This window comes from Protopterus annectens, chromosome 1.part1 (genome assembly GCF_019279795.1).
Source record: "Protopterus annectens isolate FY-2018-M chromosome 1.part1, PAN1.0, whole genome shotgun sequence".
NCBI lineage: Eukaryota > Metazoa > Chordata > Ceratodontiformes > Protopteridae > Protopterus > Protopterus annectens.
This window is the reverse complement of record NC_056726.1, coordinates 295,282,493-295,305,699: the sequence shown is the minus strand read 5'-3', so window position 1 is coordinate 295,305,699 and position 23,207 is coordinate 295,282,493. Positions and strand designations below refer to the sequence as shown.

At 41.2% G+C, this 23,207-nt stretch overlaps 1 protein-coding gene across 1 annotated transcript in view; it reads right to left on the bottom strand.

The window, feature by feature from the left end:
* FAM234B (family with sequence similarity 234 member B) overlaps window positions 1-23,207 on the bottom strand; it is a 1,027,012-nt gene that overhangs the window by 368,521 nt on the left and 635,284 nt on the right. Inside the window, exon 12 of the mRNA XM_044087023.1 lies at window positions 5,913-5,994. Coding sequence (XP_043942958.1) covers window positions 5,913-5,994 — 82 coding nt within the window. The remainder of the gene's footprint in view (window positions 1-5,912; window positions 5,995-23,207) is intronic.

Here is a 23,207-nt window from a genome sequence, read left to right as displayed (position 1 = left end):
TGTCCCTGGAATGTGCGTTGCCACCAGAAAACGCTGGGAAGCTATCACCCATTTCCAAACTCGCATGGCTTCTCGACAGAGTGGGTATGATCTGGTTCCAACCTGTTTGTTGATATAACATACCACCGACATGTTGTCTGATTGTATTGCAATCGTCCCCAGAGGCAGATTGTTGTGGAGTGCTTGCAACGCCAGGAGCACCGCCCTCATCTCTAGAACATTGATATGCAGGTGAGCCTCATGATCTTGCTATGTGCCTTGGACAGTCCTGCCAAGATAATGCCCCCCCCCACCCTATATGTGAGGCATCCGTGGTCACAGTAGCAACAGGTTGGTGAGGGACAAATGAGGTGCCTGTGGTTAATTGATTGGGTAGTGTCCACCAAAGGAGGTCCTTCTTGCAAGATTCTGTCAGCAGAATGTGATGAGATAATGGGAGGTGCTGAAAGGACTATTGGGACGACAGGGGTCATTGAAGAATTCTCATGTGTAACCTGACTAGTGGCACTAGTAATATGGTGGAAGCCATGGTCCCTAGAAGTTGTAGAATAATCTTGGCTTTGACCTTTCATAAGGGGGGAAGAAGACACCGAAGTTGAAGAACCAGATTCTGTGCCTCTTTTGGCAGGAACACGAGTCAACATGTCTACTGTGTCTATCTCTGCACCTATAAAAATCACAGATTGAGAGGACAATAAGGCAAATTTTTCCCAATTTATAGAAATTCCCAGCTGGGCACAAAGCTGAAGAGTAATGTCCCTGGCCTGAAGAAGTAGATGCCTGGTGGGGGCGGTAAAGAGCCAGTCGTCCAGATACGGAAACACCTGGAATCCTCAATGTCTCAAGTGAGCTGTCACTACTGCCATACATTTGGTGAACACCCTGGGGGATGTGGTGAGACCAAAGGGAAGAGCACAAAACTGGTAATGACTGGCTCCCAGCCAGAAGCATAGCTGGCTCCTCGATGCCCTGTCCATCTTTATGTGGTAATAGGCATCTTGGAGATCTATTGAGCACATCCAATTGTCTTTCCCTAATAACGGGAGTATAGACTGCAGTGTTACCATCTGGAAATTGTCCTTCTTTACTGATCCATGCAATCTGCTGAGGTCCAGAATAGGCCTCCAGTCCCCTGTACGTTTTGGTACTAAAAACAATTTGGAGTAAGTTCCGGATCCTATTTGGTCTGCTGGGACGGGTTGGATGACTCTTTTTGACAACAACTTGTAGACCTCCACAGTTGCCTGATCCCTGTGACTGGGTGGAACATCCAGGATATTCTTGGGAACAACAGGTGGAAGAGAAAAGAGTATGACATAACCTCTGGTAATAATTCTTTGTACCCACTTGTCTTGAGTGATACCCAGCCAGGCTTCTGGGTACAAAAGAAATGCGACCCCCGACTGGCCCCAGAGAAGCACAGTCGGGCCCCACATCAGGAGTACTGGTAAGGCCAGCCCCAAAAGGAATCACAACCTCCCTGGTTTTGCAGACCACCCCTGCCTCTAGGGTGATGTCTACCATTTCCTCCTCTGCCTCTGAAGGAGGAGTCACCCTGTGCATCTTGGAAAAACCTCTGGAACTTCTTGAACCACATTTTACCACCCCTCCGACTCTTAGGGTATGGTCTAGTGGGGACAGTAAAACGCACTCCCACGGCAGAGAGTGTTTTGCCTTCTTGATCGCACCGGGTGAGAGTGTCCTTTACCTTGCATCTAAAGAAGGAGGAACCGTCGAAGGGGGCATTGGTAAAGGTAGACTTGAACGGTTCCACAAAGTTACACAAACGCATCCAGGAATGACGCCTCAGGGAAATTCCTGAACCCGCTGCTCTACTCGCTCCATCAGCTGCCTACAAAATAAGCCGCATGGAAGAGTTGACAATAGAGTTCAAGGTGGACAACTGGGCAGAAACTTTGTCAGGGAGTCCCTCAGTACATGTACCTTGTAGAGAATCTCCTAACTCTTTAAGGAGCTCTCTCTGAAGTCTCGTGAAGTGAGTAAGGTAGTTCAGTGATCTGAGGGTAAATGCCACTGAACTAAAGATATGCTTCCCATATCTGTCCATCGTTCGAGACTCCTTATTCGGCAGATAAACAGAAGTCGTCTCAGCTAACTCCTTCTTAGTGGCCACCACCACCACCATGGCATCTACGGGAACACCTTTAGACAAAAAACTTTCTCAGGAGGGGCAGAAAGAAACTTATTTGGTCTCCTGGGGACTGGCTCCACAGCATCAGGAGTATCCCACACCTTTTGACTAACTAGCTGCATCAGTTCGTCAAAAGGTGTAGACACCCAAGAGGCTGAAGGTTGAGACACGAAAGCCTTCAGGTACACCGACTCCTCATCTGAAGGGGTGACAGTGGGCCAGCCGCACCAATGCTTAAGGATTTCCAGGATGTCTACGAAGGAGACATCATCAGAGGACAACTTGGGGGACCCTTCTGAATCCTCAAGGTCAGTGCCAGAGGTCAGAGACTCATCCTGGGAGTCTACATGCTTCCTCTTACATGTTCTCTTCCGTGGGGGCTCCTCAGAAGGACATTCCGTGGAGGTCTCGGAAGAGTGGGGGCCACCAGCCGGTGGCTCCTGATGCTGAGGGTCTCTGCTGACCATGGAGGAGGTAGGAGCTGAGACAGAAGTAGGCGCTTTAGGGGGAAGAGTGCCAGTACCTCTGGTAGGAGCTGACGATAGGGACAGCACACTCCTCATCATCTCGAATGCTGACCTCTCCGGCACTGAGGAGACCAAGGCTCCAGAGCTATTGGCTCTGAGATAGACATAGGGTCCGAACTCACCCTAGCCGATGCTCCGAGAGGAAGACTCAGGACCAAAGAAGTTTGGTTCCAAGTATTCCTGTCAGGGCCGACCAGGGAGCTTCGGCCCTTAGACACTACGGACGGCGCCAAGAATGTCGGAGCAGAACTCTGCTCCGAAACAGCCACAGGGGGAGCTGAAGCTGAAGGTTCCACCAGTGGTACCAAACACTCCGGCTCTGAAAGACCAGCATGGCTTGGAGGAGGAATGATCGCAGAGGGTTGAACAGAGTCAAGTGGCTCTGGAACCGACTGGGTTGGAGCCAACAGCAATTTAGGCAAAGCAGATGACTTCAACAGTCTCAGCACTACCCTCTCTACATCTTCTTCCGATAAACTCCTGTTAGACCTGGATGACAGAGTAGGAGAGCAGGATCCCTGAAGTATCGGAGATTTCAATATCAAGGAGGCCGGAAGAGGATCCACAGACTGGCTCTGAGAAATAGCCTCGGTGGTCGACTCCGAAATACTTGGAACTGACCCTGTAATCACAATACTGCTCTCAGTCGGCACTGAGGTCTGTGGAGCTGATGAGATAGTGGACTTGTCTGATTTTGATATCTTAAGAGGTGGCTCCGAAACACCAACCAGTGCCAGGGAGGGCCTCTTAGAGGATTTAGATTTTCCCTTAGTGGATTTTGAAGATGAGGAAGAGTTAGACAGATCTTCCTCAAAGGAAAGTTTAAGAAGACCTTTTAGGATGAGCTTGTTCTTCCTCTCCTGCAACACCCTAGGACTGAAAGCATGGCAAAATAAACAGGTCTCCTGTAAATGGATGGCCCCCCCAAACAGTAAACGCAGTTAACATGACCATCCGTTATGGACATTTTTTGAGAACACTTAATACACTTCTTAAAGCCAGATAGCTTATGATCCTTATTCTCTTTAGACATTCTCGCAGAAAGGACACACGCAGACAGAGAAAAGGGAGGAGGAATAGGTCCTCTAATTTAAATGGGCCTAGCACTGCAGGAAGGAGAAATATACCATGAGGACTAGGGTCCTCTAACTTAAATGGGCCTAGCCCGGGCAGGAAGGGAAACAAAGAAACTAGGTCTTCTAACTAAAACAGACCTAGAAATTTACAGAGTATAGAATTTCACACACTCAAGCAGAAATATCAGCAAAACAAGTGGGAATCCGCAAAAAACTCAAACTTATGTCAATAACTAACAGAACGTAGTTCTGTTAACAATGATAGCAAATCCAACTATGCTAACCAATTAACAAGCGGGAAACCGCCAAAAACACTAGACTATCCTATTAACACACACACAGTCTATTAGTGCGCAAAAGGCACCTACAACTACTAATTTGATGAGTATACAAAAACCATCACACAGGGTACCAATACTAAGCCAAACAGGCCAAAGGCCAAAGATTGCACCAAATGGCGCAAGTATAAGCTAACTACACTAATATCAACTACGCTAAATGATTAACAATAAAGCAGTAACATTTCTTACTATTTTTAAGCTAAACAGAGCCAAAAAAATTTTGGGAAAAAGTTACAGTAAATGCAACACTTAGCCAGAGCCAAAGAGTAGCACAATCGAACTCGTTGACATGGCAAACAAGATCTGGAGATTTTACTGGTCCACCATGGGATACCTACCTAGCCACGAGCCAACTAGAAGACTTCCAGCTTGTAAATAGGCTGAGTCAGAGCCGAGGATCAGCTCCGATCTCCATATGTAAGAATGAAGGTGAGATAGGACTACAGAACATCATAGTTTATGTGCCTTGAAATGTAGTACTGTTATTACTCCCACAGTGTGGTGTAATCATACATTGTTCTGTTCAGTCGTTGATCCTGCAGTGGAATACAGTCAAGATTGTGTACTGTATATAGCTAAAGGTCTATACGACTTACCTAATGCTGTGTACTATATATAGCTAAAGGTCTGTACGACTTACCTAATGCTGTGTATTGTATATAGCTAAAGGTCTATACGACTTACCTAATGCTGTGTATTGTATATAGCTAAAGGTCTATACAACTTACCTAATGCTGTGTACTGTATATAGCTAAAGGTCTATATGACTTACCTAATGCCATTTACTGTATATAGCTAAAGGTCTATATGACTTACCTAATGCTGTGTATTGTATATAGCTAAAGATCTATACGACTTACCTAATGATGTGTACTGTATATAGCTAAAGGTCTATACAACTTACCTAATGCTGTGTACTATATATAGCTAAAGGTCTATATGACTTACCTAATGCTGTGTACTGTATATAGCTAAAGGTCTATACGCCTTACCTAATGCTGTGTATTGTATCTAGCTAAAGGTCTATATGACTTACCTAATGTGGGTCACACACTGCTGTGCGGCTGTAGCTTCTGCAGTGTGGTACGAATCAAAATCCTACACAACAATCAACTAAAACTTTGCCATGGGGGCTATGGGCCATGTGGTAAAGTGAAGCTATTGTAATGAGACAAGGTTTTGTTACATGATAAAGCTATGGCACCTGGACTACACAGTAGTTATCAGTCACTTGCTATGATGGAGCCCATGAGTAATACTGTTATGATCTTACAGTAAAATGAAGTTACAACACTTGTGATGTGGCATGGCTTTGGATCTTACAGTCCTCTACTACTATGGTACCTGGCTTTGTAGTACTATGCTCCTGTGCCTCATGTGAAGTGTCATGTCTCTGGCTCATGGTCCTGTGATTCTTTGGGTAAGTCTTCTGGATGTGTAATCTTGTACTTCTAAGGATGCTGGTTCTGTAATCCTATCATTCTTGCATTCCACAGTAATTGTCTTTGACTTGTCTGACATTTAACTGTAAGTACTATAGAACAGCAAAGAAATGGTCCCACTGCTATAACAGTTTGTCTATTGTGTTGTAGCAGAGCACTTACAAGCAATTCAAATGTTCTGTACAGAAAAAGAATTTTGTAAAGTAAAATGTAATAAATCTGATTCAAGTACGCTGCAGGCAATCGTCCCAAACTGTAGCAAGGCCCACATCCTGGAATTTTAAGTAGATAAAAATATATCTACGCCAATCAGAAGAATCCTGACTAAAGACATATATCACACTAATGCTGACTGTTTTAGCACTGGTCTTTACCTTTTTCCTGGCAGTTCCCACAGTCTCTTGAAGAAGGAAGTCTGGAATTCCATCCAAATTATAGTGACCAGAAACTGGTGGACTGAGGGGAAAAGAAGAAAAAAAAAAAAGAGGGTCATTTGCAGATAAACAACAAAACAGAGAGAGAGAGAAGACAGACAAAATGTAATTACAAGAAGCCTAACCTGCCACATCTGGATAACAATTTCATTATGTCTGTAATGCATGCTTTCTAATTGCATCTTGCTAATATAACCTCTTATAATGTTATACATAAAACAATTCAGCACGCTCACCTTTGATGCTAGGTCAGAAGACTGTAGGTTCTATTCCCACTCCTGGTGATTGGATTGAATTTCAAATTAATGACACTGCAGTGCAACATGAAGGGGATGCTGCATTCCTGAGCATGCCATCCTTTGGATGACACATTAAACCTATGGCTCATTTGCTCAAGTTGGTGGTAGCTCAAGTGGATGTAAAATATCCCCAATATTCCCTGGTCAAATTTCCTGTACTATAAATACTACCTTGGGTCTCCCCTGAAGAGAGGCCACTAGACTAGTAGAACTAACCTGGTCAACAAAAGATGGATAGATATTGCTTTTCTATTTAAGTAAAAGTGCAGGAGAACAAATAAGTGGCAAAACTTAGTAGAATCAACAGTGAAACCAAACACCTGAACAGTGCTACCAAATACTAGATAAACAGTTTCATAATTTAGGAATAAATTAAAAGGGAAAAGCTGCCCAAGGTGCCCTGTGGATTGTTTTAGGAACAGTACAGAAGCAAGCTAGGGAACATGAATGTATTATACCCCCAGACAATGATAAAAAACTGGTGGATAGGAAAGGCAACATGTTTTGTTTATTGACACAGTAGTAAAGCTGACCAGTTTCAGTCTAACAAAGTAGTACACCAGAACATTCAACTCTACAGCGAAGTATGGATAAGTACTGTGCGGTCTGTCAGAGGCACTGATAAAAACATGTTTGTCACTTGTGGAAATTGTTTCCCAGATCACCTTTTCTAATTACATTGCATTGGAAGAAGTCGTATCAACACTGATATTCTGTGACGTCTAATTCTGGGATACTTAGTGACAAGGATACATGAACAGTAAGTAAAGAGGCAGATATGTCAGATGGGTTAAAAAGTAATAACAAGCTGAAAAACTGGTCTTCTCAAATTTAGTATCTCAAGTAAGAGTTTCTGTTAAATTACATATTATGATTAATTTAAACTACACATATATGTTGTTTTTAATCATAAGGGCTCCCCCAATTTGCTGTTAATGCTATTAATGACAGTGTTTATAATAAAATGACACTCGTCTTTCAGTAATTTCCCCAACCAAGTAAAATAAAAAATTGCTATATGAAGAAGGCATCACACACTATCAATCTAATTTCACTGTAAAGTCCAAGAACTGCCACAGAAAAGTCTACAGTTCAGTCCTACTTGATAACTTATTTCTGTCTAAAATTTCAACAGCAATTATAACAAAACATGATTGTTTTCTAAACTGCTTGTCCTAGACAGGGTCAGAGCAATAGTAAGCACAGCAGGGTAGATCAGATTTCCCTTTGCCCTGCATCAATACTTATCTCATCCTGTAAGATCTTCAGTCATACCCAGGCCATCTGAGAGACAGACTCCCTCCAATGTGTCCTGGGTCTGATATGTGGCCTGCTCTCTCAGTAGGCTGTATATGGTATAACATCCATGGTAGTCAACCAGGAGACATCCTCACAGAGTACTCAAGCCATCTCAAAAATATCTCCAACACAGAGCAGCAATGGGTTTATTCTGAGGACCTTTCAGACTGCCAAACTACTCACTCTGTCAAGTAGAGTGAGCTCAGCTACCCTGAGAAGTGACCTCATTTTCATTGCTTGTATCTGTAACTGCTACGTAAAGCTCATGACCATAGCTATGGATTGGGATAAAGACTGACCTGTAAATTGAGTAGGCCTTCATTCTGTGAATTAGCTCTCATGTCACACCACAGTCTAATACAAAAATAGTACTGTTACTGCAGTACCAATCTAGTGGTCAACAGCCCAATCCTCACGGCCCTCACTCATGAATAGAACTCCCAAATTATTAAATAACTCTAGATGAACAGTTGCCCTTCCCTCACCTGGACAGTGATCTCTGTTTTGGGACTACTGATTTGTACCTCATTCACTTCGCATTCAGCAGTGAATCACTCTAATGAATGCTGGACACTGCCACCATTTAGGGTTAACATCTGTAACAAACATGCAAACTGTGTCCTAAAGCTGGAAACTCTCCAAACCTTGGATGAGCCTTGATATTCTGCCTATGATGGTCACAACAGGGGAGGGGGGGACAATGAGAACCCCTTGCAGAGTTCTACACATACCCTGAACATATTGAAACTAATGCCAAGAATGTGGCCACAACTCTCACCTTCAAATACAGTGATGAGTGACAGGTAGCAGGGGCCATGGGACCCTATATTATTGTAACACTTTGTGAAAGATATTTTGGGTACATGGTTATAGTACTTCTCCAAGCCTGCAAAACACATGCAGGCAGAACCACTGCTCCATACTAATTCTGGAATCCAAACTAGTTTTCCTGAATCAAATGCTTGACTATTACATAAAGTCTCCTCTCCAGCATTCTGGTGTACACTTTTCCAGGAAGGCTGAGGAGTGTGACACCTTTGTATATACACACACACACCCTTTAGTCCCCCATCTAAAAATGACAGCTTCCCTCACCACCAGCACACGTTAGCAGGTTCTAAGATTATTGTTATGACAAGTACTAGCTGCCTTATGGCCACAACTCCCTGTCAAAATGTCAGCTACTGAAGTCTTGAACAGGTTCCATTCAGATTCCATTTTCCTGACTTCCTCAGGCATAAGGACAAAACTCTTCTGATGTTGGGAGTTAAATTTATCCTTCACAGAAGTTTTAACAAAGTATTATCACCATATTTTGATTTTTTTCGTCTTTCCAGCCACTGCCTCATCTGACCCAGCTCACCATAAAATGGTGAGAGCTTAGCAACTCTCTTGTCCTCAGAATTAAGAATGTGTGACCTCCAGTCTGACAAGACAACTACAAAGTTAAATTTTCACCTGTGACCCAAGGCTCTGTGCAACCAAACATACTTACAAGGTCATAATTGATTACTAGACTTACTGCCATAGGGGCCTTTTTCAACCTATCAATGTTTTCTCAAATGTATCTAACATGACTTGATACCCCAGGGTAATTTTTTCAGGTTTTGATATAAGGTTGGATGAAGGTTGGTCAAGCATTTATCAGCATACTGGTGTTTAAACATAATGCTCATTATGGACAATGTAAGACTAACATAGAAGGCCAAAAATAATTCACCAGTCACATTCAGATCAGGAAAGTTGTACTTCTCAATCACTTACCTCCAAGTATTTCTCATTCCTCAAATAAGTATTTTTCAGTAAACCTATGGGCTCTGTAAGTACTACCCTGCTAGGCATCACACCCATGGTCTCTAAGAAGGCTGAATGCTATCAATAGCTAGCTGATGAATATGCACAGACAGGAAGATTTTTCCTTACTGCATCTTACAACACTGAGGTCACTCATTAATTGGCACAAACTCCTAATGAATGTCACCAAAGCCAGGTGCTTTTGAGCATCCTCACACCTACCCAAGGTTCTCCTGAGGGTCATTTCCAGAATATGACGCACCCCATCCCCTCTCATAAAGTCAATTTCCGGAACTAATTGCTATGTGTACAGATTAGGCTTCTAGATGGTACTTTTCAATCTCCTTTACAAGCCCTGGCCCAACCCCATCAGTGATGTAACATTCCACATTTGTTTGCTTATTTCTTAATATTTAGTTTCATAGGTAGTTACTAATCTTGTGGTCCAGAGGACTAATGAGGAGTCTAGACCAATTTCCCAGTGGCACTGCAGCATTGTAAGGTTAGGTGACTTGCTCAGACTCAAAACAGTAGGCAACTGGACACTACTGGATTCAAATCTACGTATCTAAATAAACAAATATAAGTATCTAAATAATCTCTCCCCTTTCATCTAGTACCCTAAATACGTGGGTACTTTCTAAATTCAATCAATGATGATGGATAAAATTCTTATGTAAATATATACTTCCTCTGTAAAAATATTATGTGTATATAATAATATATATAATAATATTGTGTGTATACTGCTTTGTGCATGCATTCTTTTACTTGCTGTATAACACATTTTTTGTATTCTTTTATCTCAAATATTTTAATTTACTGTAAACTGTTTGTGACTGGAGCTTTTCTCCTCGGGTCTTCACTGTAAATGGGCCACAAGCCCAGTTGGACCAACCCGGTTAACAAATGTTAATAAATAAATAAATAAAATCCTTGAGTATAGCAATTTGCTTATTTACAGCTCATAGCCTTAACCCTCTGATCTACCTGCCAGAAAGAAATATGCACACTCAGGCTGGTCATAGGCTCACAGGTAGTTAACTAAGCACACAGTCACAGGTAGTTAATGCATATGGTGCAGAAGACCACTGAGGAGCATAGCCCAGTTTCCCCACAGCACTGTCTGGTTAAGTGCTCAGACTTAATACAGTAGACAAATAAAGGCTGTGGTGATCAAACCCAGGATAAGAAGAAGCAACTCGTTAACAGCTCATAGCCTTAATCCTCCAAGCTAACTACCAGACTACTTTTTACTTACGTTATTTATTTTTGCCTGTTTGTTAACTGGATGGGAGGACTGGCTTTTCAACCTTTTTCAACCTCAAACTGAACTCTGAGAAGTACTCCCAATAACAAGTAACATTCGCAGTACAAGTTGCAAAACTAGTTACAGCAAGATAGACACACAGACTGTACTCACATTTGTCATAAAGCATTTATCATAAAATATTCATATCTGGCATAGCAAGATGCAAAAAAGGACTAACGTGACCTAACAAGAGACATTCCCATTTGACAAGTAATATTCAGTGTTAAAGATACATACAGTGTTTACATCTAACCTAACTGCAGTCCAGAATGTACTACAGTAGTACAGTACTTGACAGAACTGCGTCCTGCATAAAATAGCACGCATGCACAGTCATAAATTTACTGCCGACTACGTGTATAAACATGATAGTGTGTCGCCTTTTTAAACCATTAAAGCTACTTTCATGTGATAAACTGCTGATGACCTTTACACGGATGTGATATGCAGCCAAATTTCTGCATGGATTAGTTCTTAATGTGACTGTGGTATTTTCCACTGTCCCTAAATCATTTGCATTTTTTTATCCTTGAATAGGGCCTCTTTTAGTTAAGTTATAAAGCCATTCAGTGTGTTTCCTGATTAAGCATACTGCTGTGTATCTGATTCCATGAAGCCCATCCAATTTTAGAAAAGGCCTTTTCACCTATTGCCAATCTGTGGAGGGGGAAGGAATCAGTACTGCTGTTTCTGAGGGACCAAACTTTTGTCTGAGGAAAAAGTTTACAACAAAGTTGTGAACAGTGTTCTAGTTTTATTAACTTGTATATTAAGGTGTAAAGGTGAAGAGTTGCTCTGTTATTTACAGTGAGCCAATGAAATTTGCTTAAGAGATGGAAGTGATAGGTTTGTGGTTAAATAAATATGCAAAGCTACACATCTTCTCTGTGGTGTGTAACAGGTGAGCATTTCCGCTAGACAGGAGCATTAGCATGGGTGGCCAATATTCTAGCTTAGGTGTAAGAACATTCTCTCCTGGTTAGCATCAAACATCCCGCATGAAAAAAAATTACACTAGGAGACCCCAACACAGACTAACTTCCACCTACTAGTGACCCCCCTCCAGTATCATTAAAATCTATGTGGCCTGTCTCAAGTCATCCTTAATCCAACCAGAATTAACAAACCTAGTGACAAACATCTACTCATAGTCGCAAAGTCCCACAACACGACAAGAGATGATCTCTGTTCCTGCTAAATCTCGGAACTCTCTTCCTCTGCTAATGAAGCTGCTTGACAAACATTCACTTAAACCTAAATAAAAAGAGTTCCTCCAAAATGTATGGCTATGTCGCTGCTACCCTCCCGGTTAATTTATCCCCCCTACTCCCAAAAACAAGCTAAACAGTAGAAATACAGCTCTATGAGATGATTAACACTGATTATATTTATGTGCTAACTGATCGTCCTGGTGGTCTGTCTGTACGTCTGCTACAGGTAATCTCTGAATGTTTTATATATATTAGTACAAGTAACTATTGTAGTTTTATCTTACACATCTCTAATCTTGTTTAATTTTCGGTACTTGCGTATTATCGCAACCAGATTTCCAAAGCCCCGTAACTCGTCATCCTTGTGTGAAAACAGGTATGTTACTGTTGAATGGGGTCTGTAAAGAAGTAAGTTGTACTGTGTCACAGCAGGTATGAGGAAGCAGGAGGAATAACGGTGAAATGTCAGACTTCTCCATGGTGCGCTTCATGTCTTCCTGCCACTACACAGTGGCACCGTGCTGGACAAATTCCGCATTTCTGATTACCAATCGTAACTGTGTACAGCGCACAGGCTTGTACGTGTACTACCAGGCTAAAAAAAAGGGGATTTACTGTTCTGTAAAGCCAGGAAAGCATTTAACAACTGTTGTGTCATATACAGCAAGTACATTTCCTTACCGAAAAAACTCAGGGAGTGATGTCTGTAAACCTCTGAAAGAAAACTACATGTTTGAGTAAGTAGTTGAATGTTTGGAGTGAATTACCATGCCTTCTGAGAGACCCAGCTGTAACAGGGGTGGGTGACAACTGATCACATACCTGCAAATGGAGGGTTCAAAATAAGGGAGTCACTTTCTCTCACTGAGCCATGTTCCCGACTCCTTGGCTTGTTGGGAATGTCGTGAGTTTCATCGGTTGCAACATTAAGGCCGACTGCAAACCAGCAGTCAGGTGCACAGGCTGGGAAAGGACAGTACCAGGGAAGAGGAATTTTTGCATTACTCCTCTTTCTGTGTGAAAACCAATCTCACACAATAGCAGTACACCCCTTATCAGGTTAACTGACATGGTTTCTTGAAAACTGTACAAATTACAGGCCTTCGGAAATCTGGTTGCGATAATACGTAAGCACCTAATTTTCTGTATGAAGCTTTTCTCACCAGGCCTTTACTGAAAAGTAGTCTATACCCAGTGGACATTCACGGTATACAAAACAGACAAATGACTTGTGCTTCAGTACTCTTTATATATGTATACTTGTGTTATCGTGCCTTTCTCTTTACCTTGCTACTGTTTTTCCCCATTCTTTGAGTCTGGTCCAACCCCCAATGTGGCATTAAGCTAAAAGCTTCTGAAATTCTAACCACAGGACTTGAGCTCCAGTATTGGGTTTAACAGATGGGCTTCCTCTCTATCAAGTCTGCTAAATTTTCCACAGAGCTACATCTACCCAGGGTCGTTTCTTCAAGACTCTTGAGAGGTGTGAGATACAAGCTTTTCATCGAAAGGGAAGAAAAGAGGCCTTTTATATAAATTCTGCTTAAATCCCTTAAGTTGCACTTACAGTGACCTATGTGGTGAAACATTTTTGTACTTCTCTGCTTTTCTCCACTTATCTGTTTGCATTCTGAGAGAAGCTAATTTGCACATTAAACAGCACTAATATCAAATCTTACACAGTCTAATTTTGTCTAGTGCCAAACCCCAGAGACCAACAAACCTCTGTATAATCCAGTCCACAGCCTACAGTAGCCCATCCAAATACAGGTCCTAACAGCAAGGATATGCAATTTCGAAATATCTCTTTAGCCAGCTTGGTAGATGTGTGCATCCTGAGATAATGGAGCAAGTGTCTCATGTTCATGGACAACCATTGAATCCTTACAAAATTAAACACAGTTTGCAAAGATGCATAAATACAATATCACTGGAGGCAAAATCCTTGCATACAAACAAGGTTGTTAAGAACATTCACACTACATCCACACGTAGACCAACCTATGCTGAGCAAAAAGCAAACTTCCCAAACCTCAAAGACCTCCTAAGCCCATAGACAGTAACACCTATCCTCAGAAATCTCTAAAGCACTCTCCAAAAGCAACAACAAACATCACACACATTCCTACAGCCAGCTGTGCCACAAGAGCAAAGCCCATAAGGCAAGCCAAAGCATTACCCAGAACTCCTGTTATAAGGGACACCATTGTAAGAAGCACAGACTCTAACTAAACTGAACAAGGAGCAGGTAACAGTTATGCATGCCCTCAAGTCACTACACCACAGGTACCAGTATGATTTTATCATAGTCCATGTGAGAGCTAATGACCTGACAAGTACTTCCTTGTACTACATGAAGAGATAGATTGTCGATCTCTCTGAATATGCGCCTCAGGGAGCTATGCACCTTGCAATAAGCAGCAATCTACCTTCACCAAGGATAATGTCACAGTATGAACAGAAGATGACTGACTTCAACACCTGGCTTAGTTTCTGGTGTCTTTTTTCGGGGATTCAATATTTGCCAGAATGGCAGGACATTGTTAAAAAAACTCATTGCTTTGCACCTTTTTTTTTTTTTTTTTTGGCAGGTCTGCACCTGTCTCCCCTAAGCTTCTGAATATTGGCTAAAACTTTATCCAACCCCTTAGAGCCTTTTCTATGCAATGCCAAATTGACAAACCTAACGATATAGCAAATAAAACCCAAAGGTTTTACTGCTCAGTGCTATAATCCTTTGGTTCATAGGTGTTTAGTAGTCTAACGACCACAAGGGCCTTTTTAAGGCTAGCCATGCATCCCTGAGTAGGCATGACCTGTTCTTGACGAAACCAAACTTCCTAAACAAGAAACTCCACACCTTACAAGCTCTCCTCACTCTGGAGTATACAGACATCTGTGATGTTACCAAGACATGGTGAAGTCTGCAGAAAGTATTCCGGTAGTGTAAGGCTTCAGTGAGTTCCACATATTTAGACTATCAGCTGCACAGACTGGGACAAAAGGTGGAAGAGTCTAAATCTACATTAGCAACAAGCATAACTCTACGTTGGTTTAACAGTACAATGCCATGGAATTTATCTGTGTGCAAATCACCACAGACAAAGTACCATATCCTAACAAGCTATAAATCACCCTCTGTGTCCCTAGAATCCCATAGTTCATACCTAGACCTACTGGAAACACTCACCATTAAACCAAATGCCCTATTCATGGGAGAATTTAACTAACCCTCTATAGACTGGAAAACATACATTGTCTCGTACTTGCAGGCTCAATGATTTCTGGACTTTATTAACACAAATACCCTTGCCCAGTGTGCACACCCACAACAGGTTCAAACACACTGGACCTAGTACTCACCAGTATAGGAGAGCACTGCACCCCCCCCCCCCCCCCCAGTGTTACATCCTCACTTGTGAGGTCGGACTATAAACCTGTCTTCTTCAAAATAAAAATCAACTTGGTAAGCCCAGCAAACCCTATAACAATTAGGAACTATTCCAAAGCAAACTACACCCCATTAAGCGATAGTTTATAAAAATTCAGTGCCTCTCCCAATACAGAGTTCACAACAAACTATGGGGAACTGTTCACAGAGACCCTGTACAACCAAGTAGATGGCTGTACAGAGGCTCGTATACTTACTAGAAGTAAGCCCAAAACAAACTTAAAAAATAAATACACTGGCAGAATCCTAACTTTAATAGGGTATATAAGAAAAGGACAAAAATATCATGGCTAAAATCAAGAAAAGCAACTCCCACAATAATAATAGCTCTCTAACTACACTAAACAGAAAACTAAGAGGACTAATTAAGTCCAGCAACGCCAATTATGAAGACTTTAAAACAATAAAACTCGAGCAAAGGAACGACCAAGATGACATATACTGCAAGAATTCTGTAGAAATTCAAATAAGGACGTTTATTGTATCCAAAATAAGAGGTAAGTGCTTTCGCAAGGAATTGCTTCTTCAGACCTTTAAAAACACCTAATAAAATAATTATATATATATATATATATATATATATATATATATATATATATATATATACAAACAGTAAAATTCAAACTCTCCAATCAAGAAACAACTACAATTGACTGAGAACACATCATCAAGAAGCATCCTTAAAGATACAATACAGTCATTCTAAAACACAACAGAATAAAATCACACATCATAATATATAATGAAAAAATCTATATGTGAATAATAATAAGAAGAACATTACCCTACTACAAGACTGCTAATAAAACATATATATCTAGTTTATTCACTTTGGAACCCTTCTTTTCCTAAGCAGAGGCTTTATTGTAGCACGTTCATTAAGACCCCTGCCCCTATCTGCTCTCAAGATGATCATCCAATTGTTCTCCTTATATTCAGTGTGGTTGCAGATATCACCCGCTCTAACAGTGGGCTTAATAATATCTATGACTCTAAACATAAAGTACTGTCCTGCTCCAGAGCTCATTACATGCTTCGACAAGGCGTTATTGTCAACACCCCTGCATATACTATAGACATGTTCCCTCATGCGTTCTCTCAACGACCTATTCGTCTTACCCACGTAGAAGGACATGCAAGACACACACTCTGCCAAGTAGACCACATTGTGGTCCTACAATTGGCATTCACCTTAAAACTAAACCTTCTCCTCAAATCAGGGTGGTCAAAAAAACTAGACACATTGATGAGACCACAAAAATTGCAATTCCCACATGGCTGTGTAACCACAGCCTCTACTGGGTCACTAAAGATATCCTTGTTACTACATAATAACCTTTTCAAATTCCTCGTATTCCTATAAAGGAAAGATGGATTGTCACCAACAATCCCACTAATCTCTGGATCTACTTGTAAGATGGACCAATTCACTTTAAAAATATCCCTTAATGCTCTATGGTCTCTAGTAAAAAACAGGGGTATTTTGACTCGCCTTTGTAAGTTCGAACAATTACTTATTACACCTTCTACTCTCGGACCATCTCTAGGATGTTTCAAGTCAGACCAGCCTCTAGAGATCTCAGCCTGACCATATCCCCTCTGTAATAATCTCTCCTCAAGCTGTTTAATTTCAGACTGAAAACCCTCCTCAGTAGGGTTCAGTCTGGAAGCTCTAATACCTTGTCCACGAATGAGATTATTAAAAACATAATTTGGATGCATACTACTTCGGCTTAACAACGTATTCCTAAAACAAGTCTTACGAAACACTCCTGTATTGATCATGGATCCCTGGAGTTTCTCTATGAATAGCTCCAAATACTCAATCCGAGTCCTGGAGGCAGACATAGTGAATTTCAAACATTCACATAGCTCATTCATTTGTATAAAAAAACTATCCAATTCAGGTTTCGTCCCTCTCCAGAGAAAAAACAAATCATCGACAAATCGTCGGTAAAATACGATCTGCGTGTCGAACTCTCTCATTTTAAATAAGACTGTGTTTTCCCAATGTCCCAGGAACATATTGGCGTAGCTATTGGCACAAGACGTGCCCATAGCTACGCCATGTTTCTGAATAAAGATGCCATCATGAAAGGTAAAAATATTGTTCTCTAATACAATCTCCAAGAAGAAACAAATCAACTCAACTAATGTCACATCATAGTTGCTGTGAGACTGCAAATATTCCTGTACATACCTTGTCCCTAGGGCATTGGGTATCATAGTAAAAAGTGATTGTATGTCCATCGTCACAAAAGTTATATTTTCAACATCATCTAAGCTATGTATACACTCATAAAGATCCAACAAGAATTGTTTAGAATCTTGAAGCACAACCCTATTCAAATTAATAATCGGTCTGAGGTGCTTCTCTATAAAGATAGATAGTGGTTCAGTGATCCAACCAGTGCCTGAGACAATAGGGCACATGGGTGGAGCCATAAGATTCTTATGGATTTTAGGGAGTCCTTGTATTACTGGTAATAGTGGGTCAGACACCATTAAGAAATTAAACGTCTCCCTAGATACTAAACCAGCCTGAAAAGTCTCTAATATGGCTTCCTTAATGGACTTAATGATTCTGTGTACATCTTCAACACGAATCTTATAATAAAAACTACTCTGGCCCAACATATCCTCCATAATGGTATTATATGGAGTATTGTCCATCACTACGATGGAACCACCCTTACCTGCTGGCCTTATAATGATGTTTGAGTTCTCCCTAAGACGTTTCAGGGCCCTTCTTTCTTCAAGGGTCAGGTTAAATCTCATTCCATCTCTATATGTACCAGCACAATTATCATAGTATTGAAAAATATCATCCTTAGTTAACTTCATATAAGCCTCAATTAATGGATGATTAGAAGGAATCTGTGTACTGAGCTTCTTAAAACTCGGTAAATCTGGTACTTCACCATTATTAATCACTGCTGACTGGTTATTACCATACAAGTAACTTAACATTACATTCTTACAGAACACTGTCAGATCTAACACAGTATCAGTCAATTATCTATTATTAGAAGGAATAAAGGTTAAGCCTTTACACAACACATTCGATTCATAATAATCCAGTTCATAAGAAGAGATATTCACAATCAGTGATTCGACATCTTCCCCCATATTTTCTTTAATGTCTGAGTCTGATGATATTCCCCTGACAATTTTCTCTTTTGGCGCCCCCTGCTCATGGACTTGCTCCTTCCCCTGAACCTCTCCGGACGAACAGGCAGTGGAAAAAGCAGGTCCCCAGTGAGGACGCCAACTGAGGAACAAGATACAGAAGGAATATTTGGCCCAACTTTGTTTTTAGGACGAACAACTCTCCCCTCATCTAAAACATTGTTAACAACCACATTTGGAAACAAATTTTGTCCACAAGGGATTAAACCCTCACCACTGTCATTAGTCACTAATTTATCAGCAATACATTCCAAGGTGGCTTTTGAGCTTTCAGTTCTAGCAGGTGTAATAATTTCAATCTCATTACAAATGACAACCGAGCCATTTCTACTGGCTTTCCCATCAGATGTTGGTTCATTAGTCACCCTTAGGCACCCTTTGGCATGTAACTGACCAACATGTGCAACACCTAGAATGCCTACAAAGGATCCTTACCAGGAAAATTCAAGTTATAAACACCTTGTCCTATAAGGTTCACATTAAAAACTTATCTCTACACACTGCCTCCTACAGGTTACTAAGAAGCGATCTATGCCTGGTATACAAGGCATCCTTGTTCCAGCTCTGATGGAGCTTCTGCATATCCGCAAAACGAACAGCATCAGAACCACTAGATCCAATTATTTAAATTTTGTTTGTGACATAAGACATGTTAGCGAGACAGATGTGTGTCTCAGAAGATCCCCATGCTCTGGAACATGGTCCCCATCCATGTGAAGTAGAGTCCATCCCCAGCCCTATTTAAGCATAACCTTGACCGATGGATTTAGAATCAGAAATTCAACCCCAGGTCTGGCCCCCATGTCTCTGGTAGACACAGGCAGTTAATGCTGCCAAAACTAACATACCCCCTACCATAACCCCTCCTAATAAACCCCCATGATACACAGGGACACAAATGGGTTGGATTGCACAGCTAGGCTTATAAAGGCCCTGGTGGTCATTAGTCTAGTATATAACTATAAACCTATGAACTATGAATGCAAAAAGGCCTGTGTCAGCCTTTAGCCACTTCTGATTCAGCTCTATTTTGTAAAAAAGAAGGAAAAATAACCAGTACTGCAACCATAATAAAAGTGTTAGCAACCAATAGGGACAAGAAAGTGTATAACAAAGAAATTTAACACACTGTAAGAGCACAGTTCAATACAAACATGCATGTTAGCACACTATCTTATGGTTGCCACATTTTCAAATGCCTAATGTAGGGCACCACTTATAGGTATGTGAGATTTTGCAGAATAACCCATACTTACAACCAGTCAAATGACTGGAATTCATTCAAAAGGTCAGTGTTGTAGAATTTTGTTTGTTTATGCCACTTCATTCAATATTTAGGTTCATAGCAAGTACTAGGCTATCTGCATTTGTGGGCACTTTAAGCCTAATCAGTTTTCCTCAAAGATGAGAATTAAAACCTGTACCTTGTGTCTATGAGGTAAATACCTTAACCACTATGTCAACCCTGAACATATATGTATTCCCAAAGCCTACACTGAAAGATTGAAATCTCAAAAGGCTTATTTCTCAAAACCCAGGACTGAACCAGAAACCTTTAGATCTTCAGTCTTACAGTCTCCCAATTGAGCAATCTCAGCTATTAGGTGTCATAGATATAAATAACTGTTTTATGCAACTATGAAAGAAAACTTAGGAAATATTTTTTATCCTAGAATCTCAAGATACTTGCATTTCTTTCATATGTTCATAGGCAAGTACTACGCTAGCTGCCCTTGTGAGCCATTTTAAGCCTAGCCAATTTCGTGTTTTGTGCTCGAATTAACCTATCCCATTTGGTTAAAGATTGGCCTTATCAATCGCATGGTCGATAATTAGGGTCTATATTAAAATACTAAACTTTCAAAATTTCAAGTGTTCTAATATCGAACCCTATTAATCAAAAATTTAAAACACTGAACATACAGAATAGCGAATGTTTTCCTAGGGAAAAAATTAGTTGTTCCAAAACAAATACACACAACACAAGCACATCAAACAAACAGCAATCCAGACACATACACCTAAACTCTTACACTTAACCCTACACTAAACTATACATACACCACTAACTATCCACTTACCTTAACCCAAACCCTAACCCTAAGGTCTATCACTATCTCACAGTCACCTCACCTGCGCCCTAACCCTAACTCACCTAACCCAACACAATTGCACACTTACCTGAACCTGACCCGTAACTTTCCACCACAACGCTGAAAATACCAAAGCAACAGAAACGGACAACCAAATTATTTCCCTACGAAAAAATTTGTTTTTCTGTTTCTTTGATATGTTCGCTGAAAATGGGTCGATATTAGAACACTCGAAATTTTGAAAGTTCGGTGTTCTAATACAGACCCGATAATTACCCCTAATGAGAATAACTGGGATCATACCATAGATAATTTGGGGGGACCCACTCATGGGATGAAGCATTTAGGAGCTGCCTATGTCCATTAGTAGTACAGGGAGCAGTCCTGGGGTAAATTTTCTGTTTTCCAACCACAGATCTAAGTTATGCTTGAATATGAACAGAGATGAACTGTGTTTTATGTGGATGGGGCGTCTGTTCCAGTGCAGCAGTATCCTCTGCGAGATATACCAGTCCCTTTAAACTATTTTGTGGATGTTGTAGAAGTTGTTCAGATCCCTAGGATGAGTACTTCTGATGTCACTTGAACTGCTGATGTGTAGGAAATCTATCAGTATTGGGTCAGAAAATGGCTTTTATGCCAGACACAGATCATCTCTCAAGTCTATAGGATACCGAGTAGAGTGACAGGGTTTTGCGATCATCCATGTAGAATGTGTTGTTTAGGCCTTGTATCCTTTTAGTAAGATATCGCTGTGGGCTTTTCAGTTGTTGCATGTGTCTGGATAAATACGTGCCAAATGGGGCATTATAATCAATAACTGGCCTAATGACAGCTGAGTAAAGAGGGACAATGAGATCCCTAGATCTAGACACAACCATTTGTTTATAAACTGCAATACAGAAGGCCTTTCTTACAACAATGGACACAGGAATGTCAAAAGTTAGGCCACTGTCCACATAAGTAATCAAATCCCAAACTCCTCTAAGGGGAGTATTGCCAATGTGTTAGTTCCCTGGGGTAGATCATAGGAAATTACTAGGCTAATAGCCTGAGGGCCTTTACAAGCCTAGCCAAGTTACCCTTGTTTCCACGATTAGCACCTATTGTCCCTGTCCAAGAGAGACACAAGTGGAACACCCGGGGTGAATTTACAGTTACCCATCCATCCAATCTTCCAAATTGCATTTGAACAAGGCCAGTGAGGTGCTCTGTTTGATATGAAGTGGGAGTCTGTTCCAAAGGTGTTGTAACATCTGGGAGACAAATCTGTCCCTCCAGAAGGTTCTATTAATGTCACATACCAGGTTAAGGTCTTTAGAGCAAGCAACCTTGCAGATATGCAGCATTTCTAATAAGGGAGGGTCAGAGATTGCCTATACACAAGGCAGAGATCACCTCTGAGTAGTCTGCATGAAACAGAATAAAGTGACAGTGATTTCAGCTGATACACATAGCAGAGATGCTAAAGGCCTTGAATTTACTTCCCAAAGGATACAGCGATGCATTTTTTGGCAATTAGTTTCAGTCCGTGACTTTGGCACCATATATTTATTTTTTGATAAAACATCCTGCAGGATGGCTACGTCATTTGGGAATTCAATGACTGCTCCAAGCTTGCAGTCATCTGCAAACTTTGCTAACCACAGCCCTTTGGTATTGGCTTCTACTTCAGAAAAACAAATAGGAGAGGTCCCAGCACAGAACCCTAGAGGACTCCATTGGTGACTGGTCTCTTTGTGGAGGTAACTTCCCCTATTTTGATTTCCTGAGTCCTAATTGTGAGCAAGATGGCAATCCAGCAGGTGACCTAGGGGTTTATACCTAGTTTATTTAGCTTTTCTACTATGTTTGCTATGCCTCAGTGGGGAATTGTGTGAAAAGCTTTGGCTAGGTCAAGGTATGTAGTGTGTACTGTTTAGCCTTCATCTACTGCTTTGGTGACTTTTTCAAAAAACACAAAGTACAGTTTTGTACCTACCATAAATGTAGATATCCGAACAGGATAGCATCTGCAGTCCTAACAAATGGGTTGTCCTGTCGTCAGGCAGCCCTTCGGTCGGCCGGATTCCAAAGTCTGGGTCTGGCCTCGGCTGGTGTCGCACTTCACCCGACGTCATCTCTGCTGGTCTTCGGGTATAAAGGCATCAGCCGACGCCATTTTCCTCAGTGTTTCTTGCCCCAGATGCCAGTTGCCCTCTTGGAAAGCTAAATTTTGGGTAATTGCCAATGTTTCCAAAAAAAATAGTAGGCAAACACAAAAAATAAGCATGTATGTACATATAAACAAACAAATACACCATAAGAGATCCCCCCCTAGCTAGCTATTAGGAGGGTAAATACCCTAGGAGTACCACAGAGGGGAAGGAGGGTGGGTAATCCTGACTGCAGATGCTATCCTGTTCGGACATCTACATTTATGGTAGGTACAAAACTGTACTATGTCCTTCAAGGATGCATCTGCAGTCCTAACAAATGGGTGGAATACCATAGCCAAACTAGGGGAGGAGGAAGAAGAATTATGGTGTAGTTAGGATCCCTTGCAATACAGCAGTGGCAAACCCTGCTCGGGATCTAGAGTATAGAG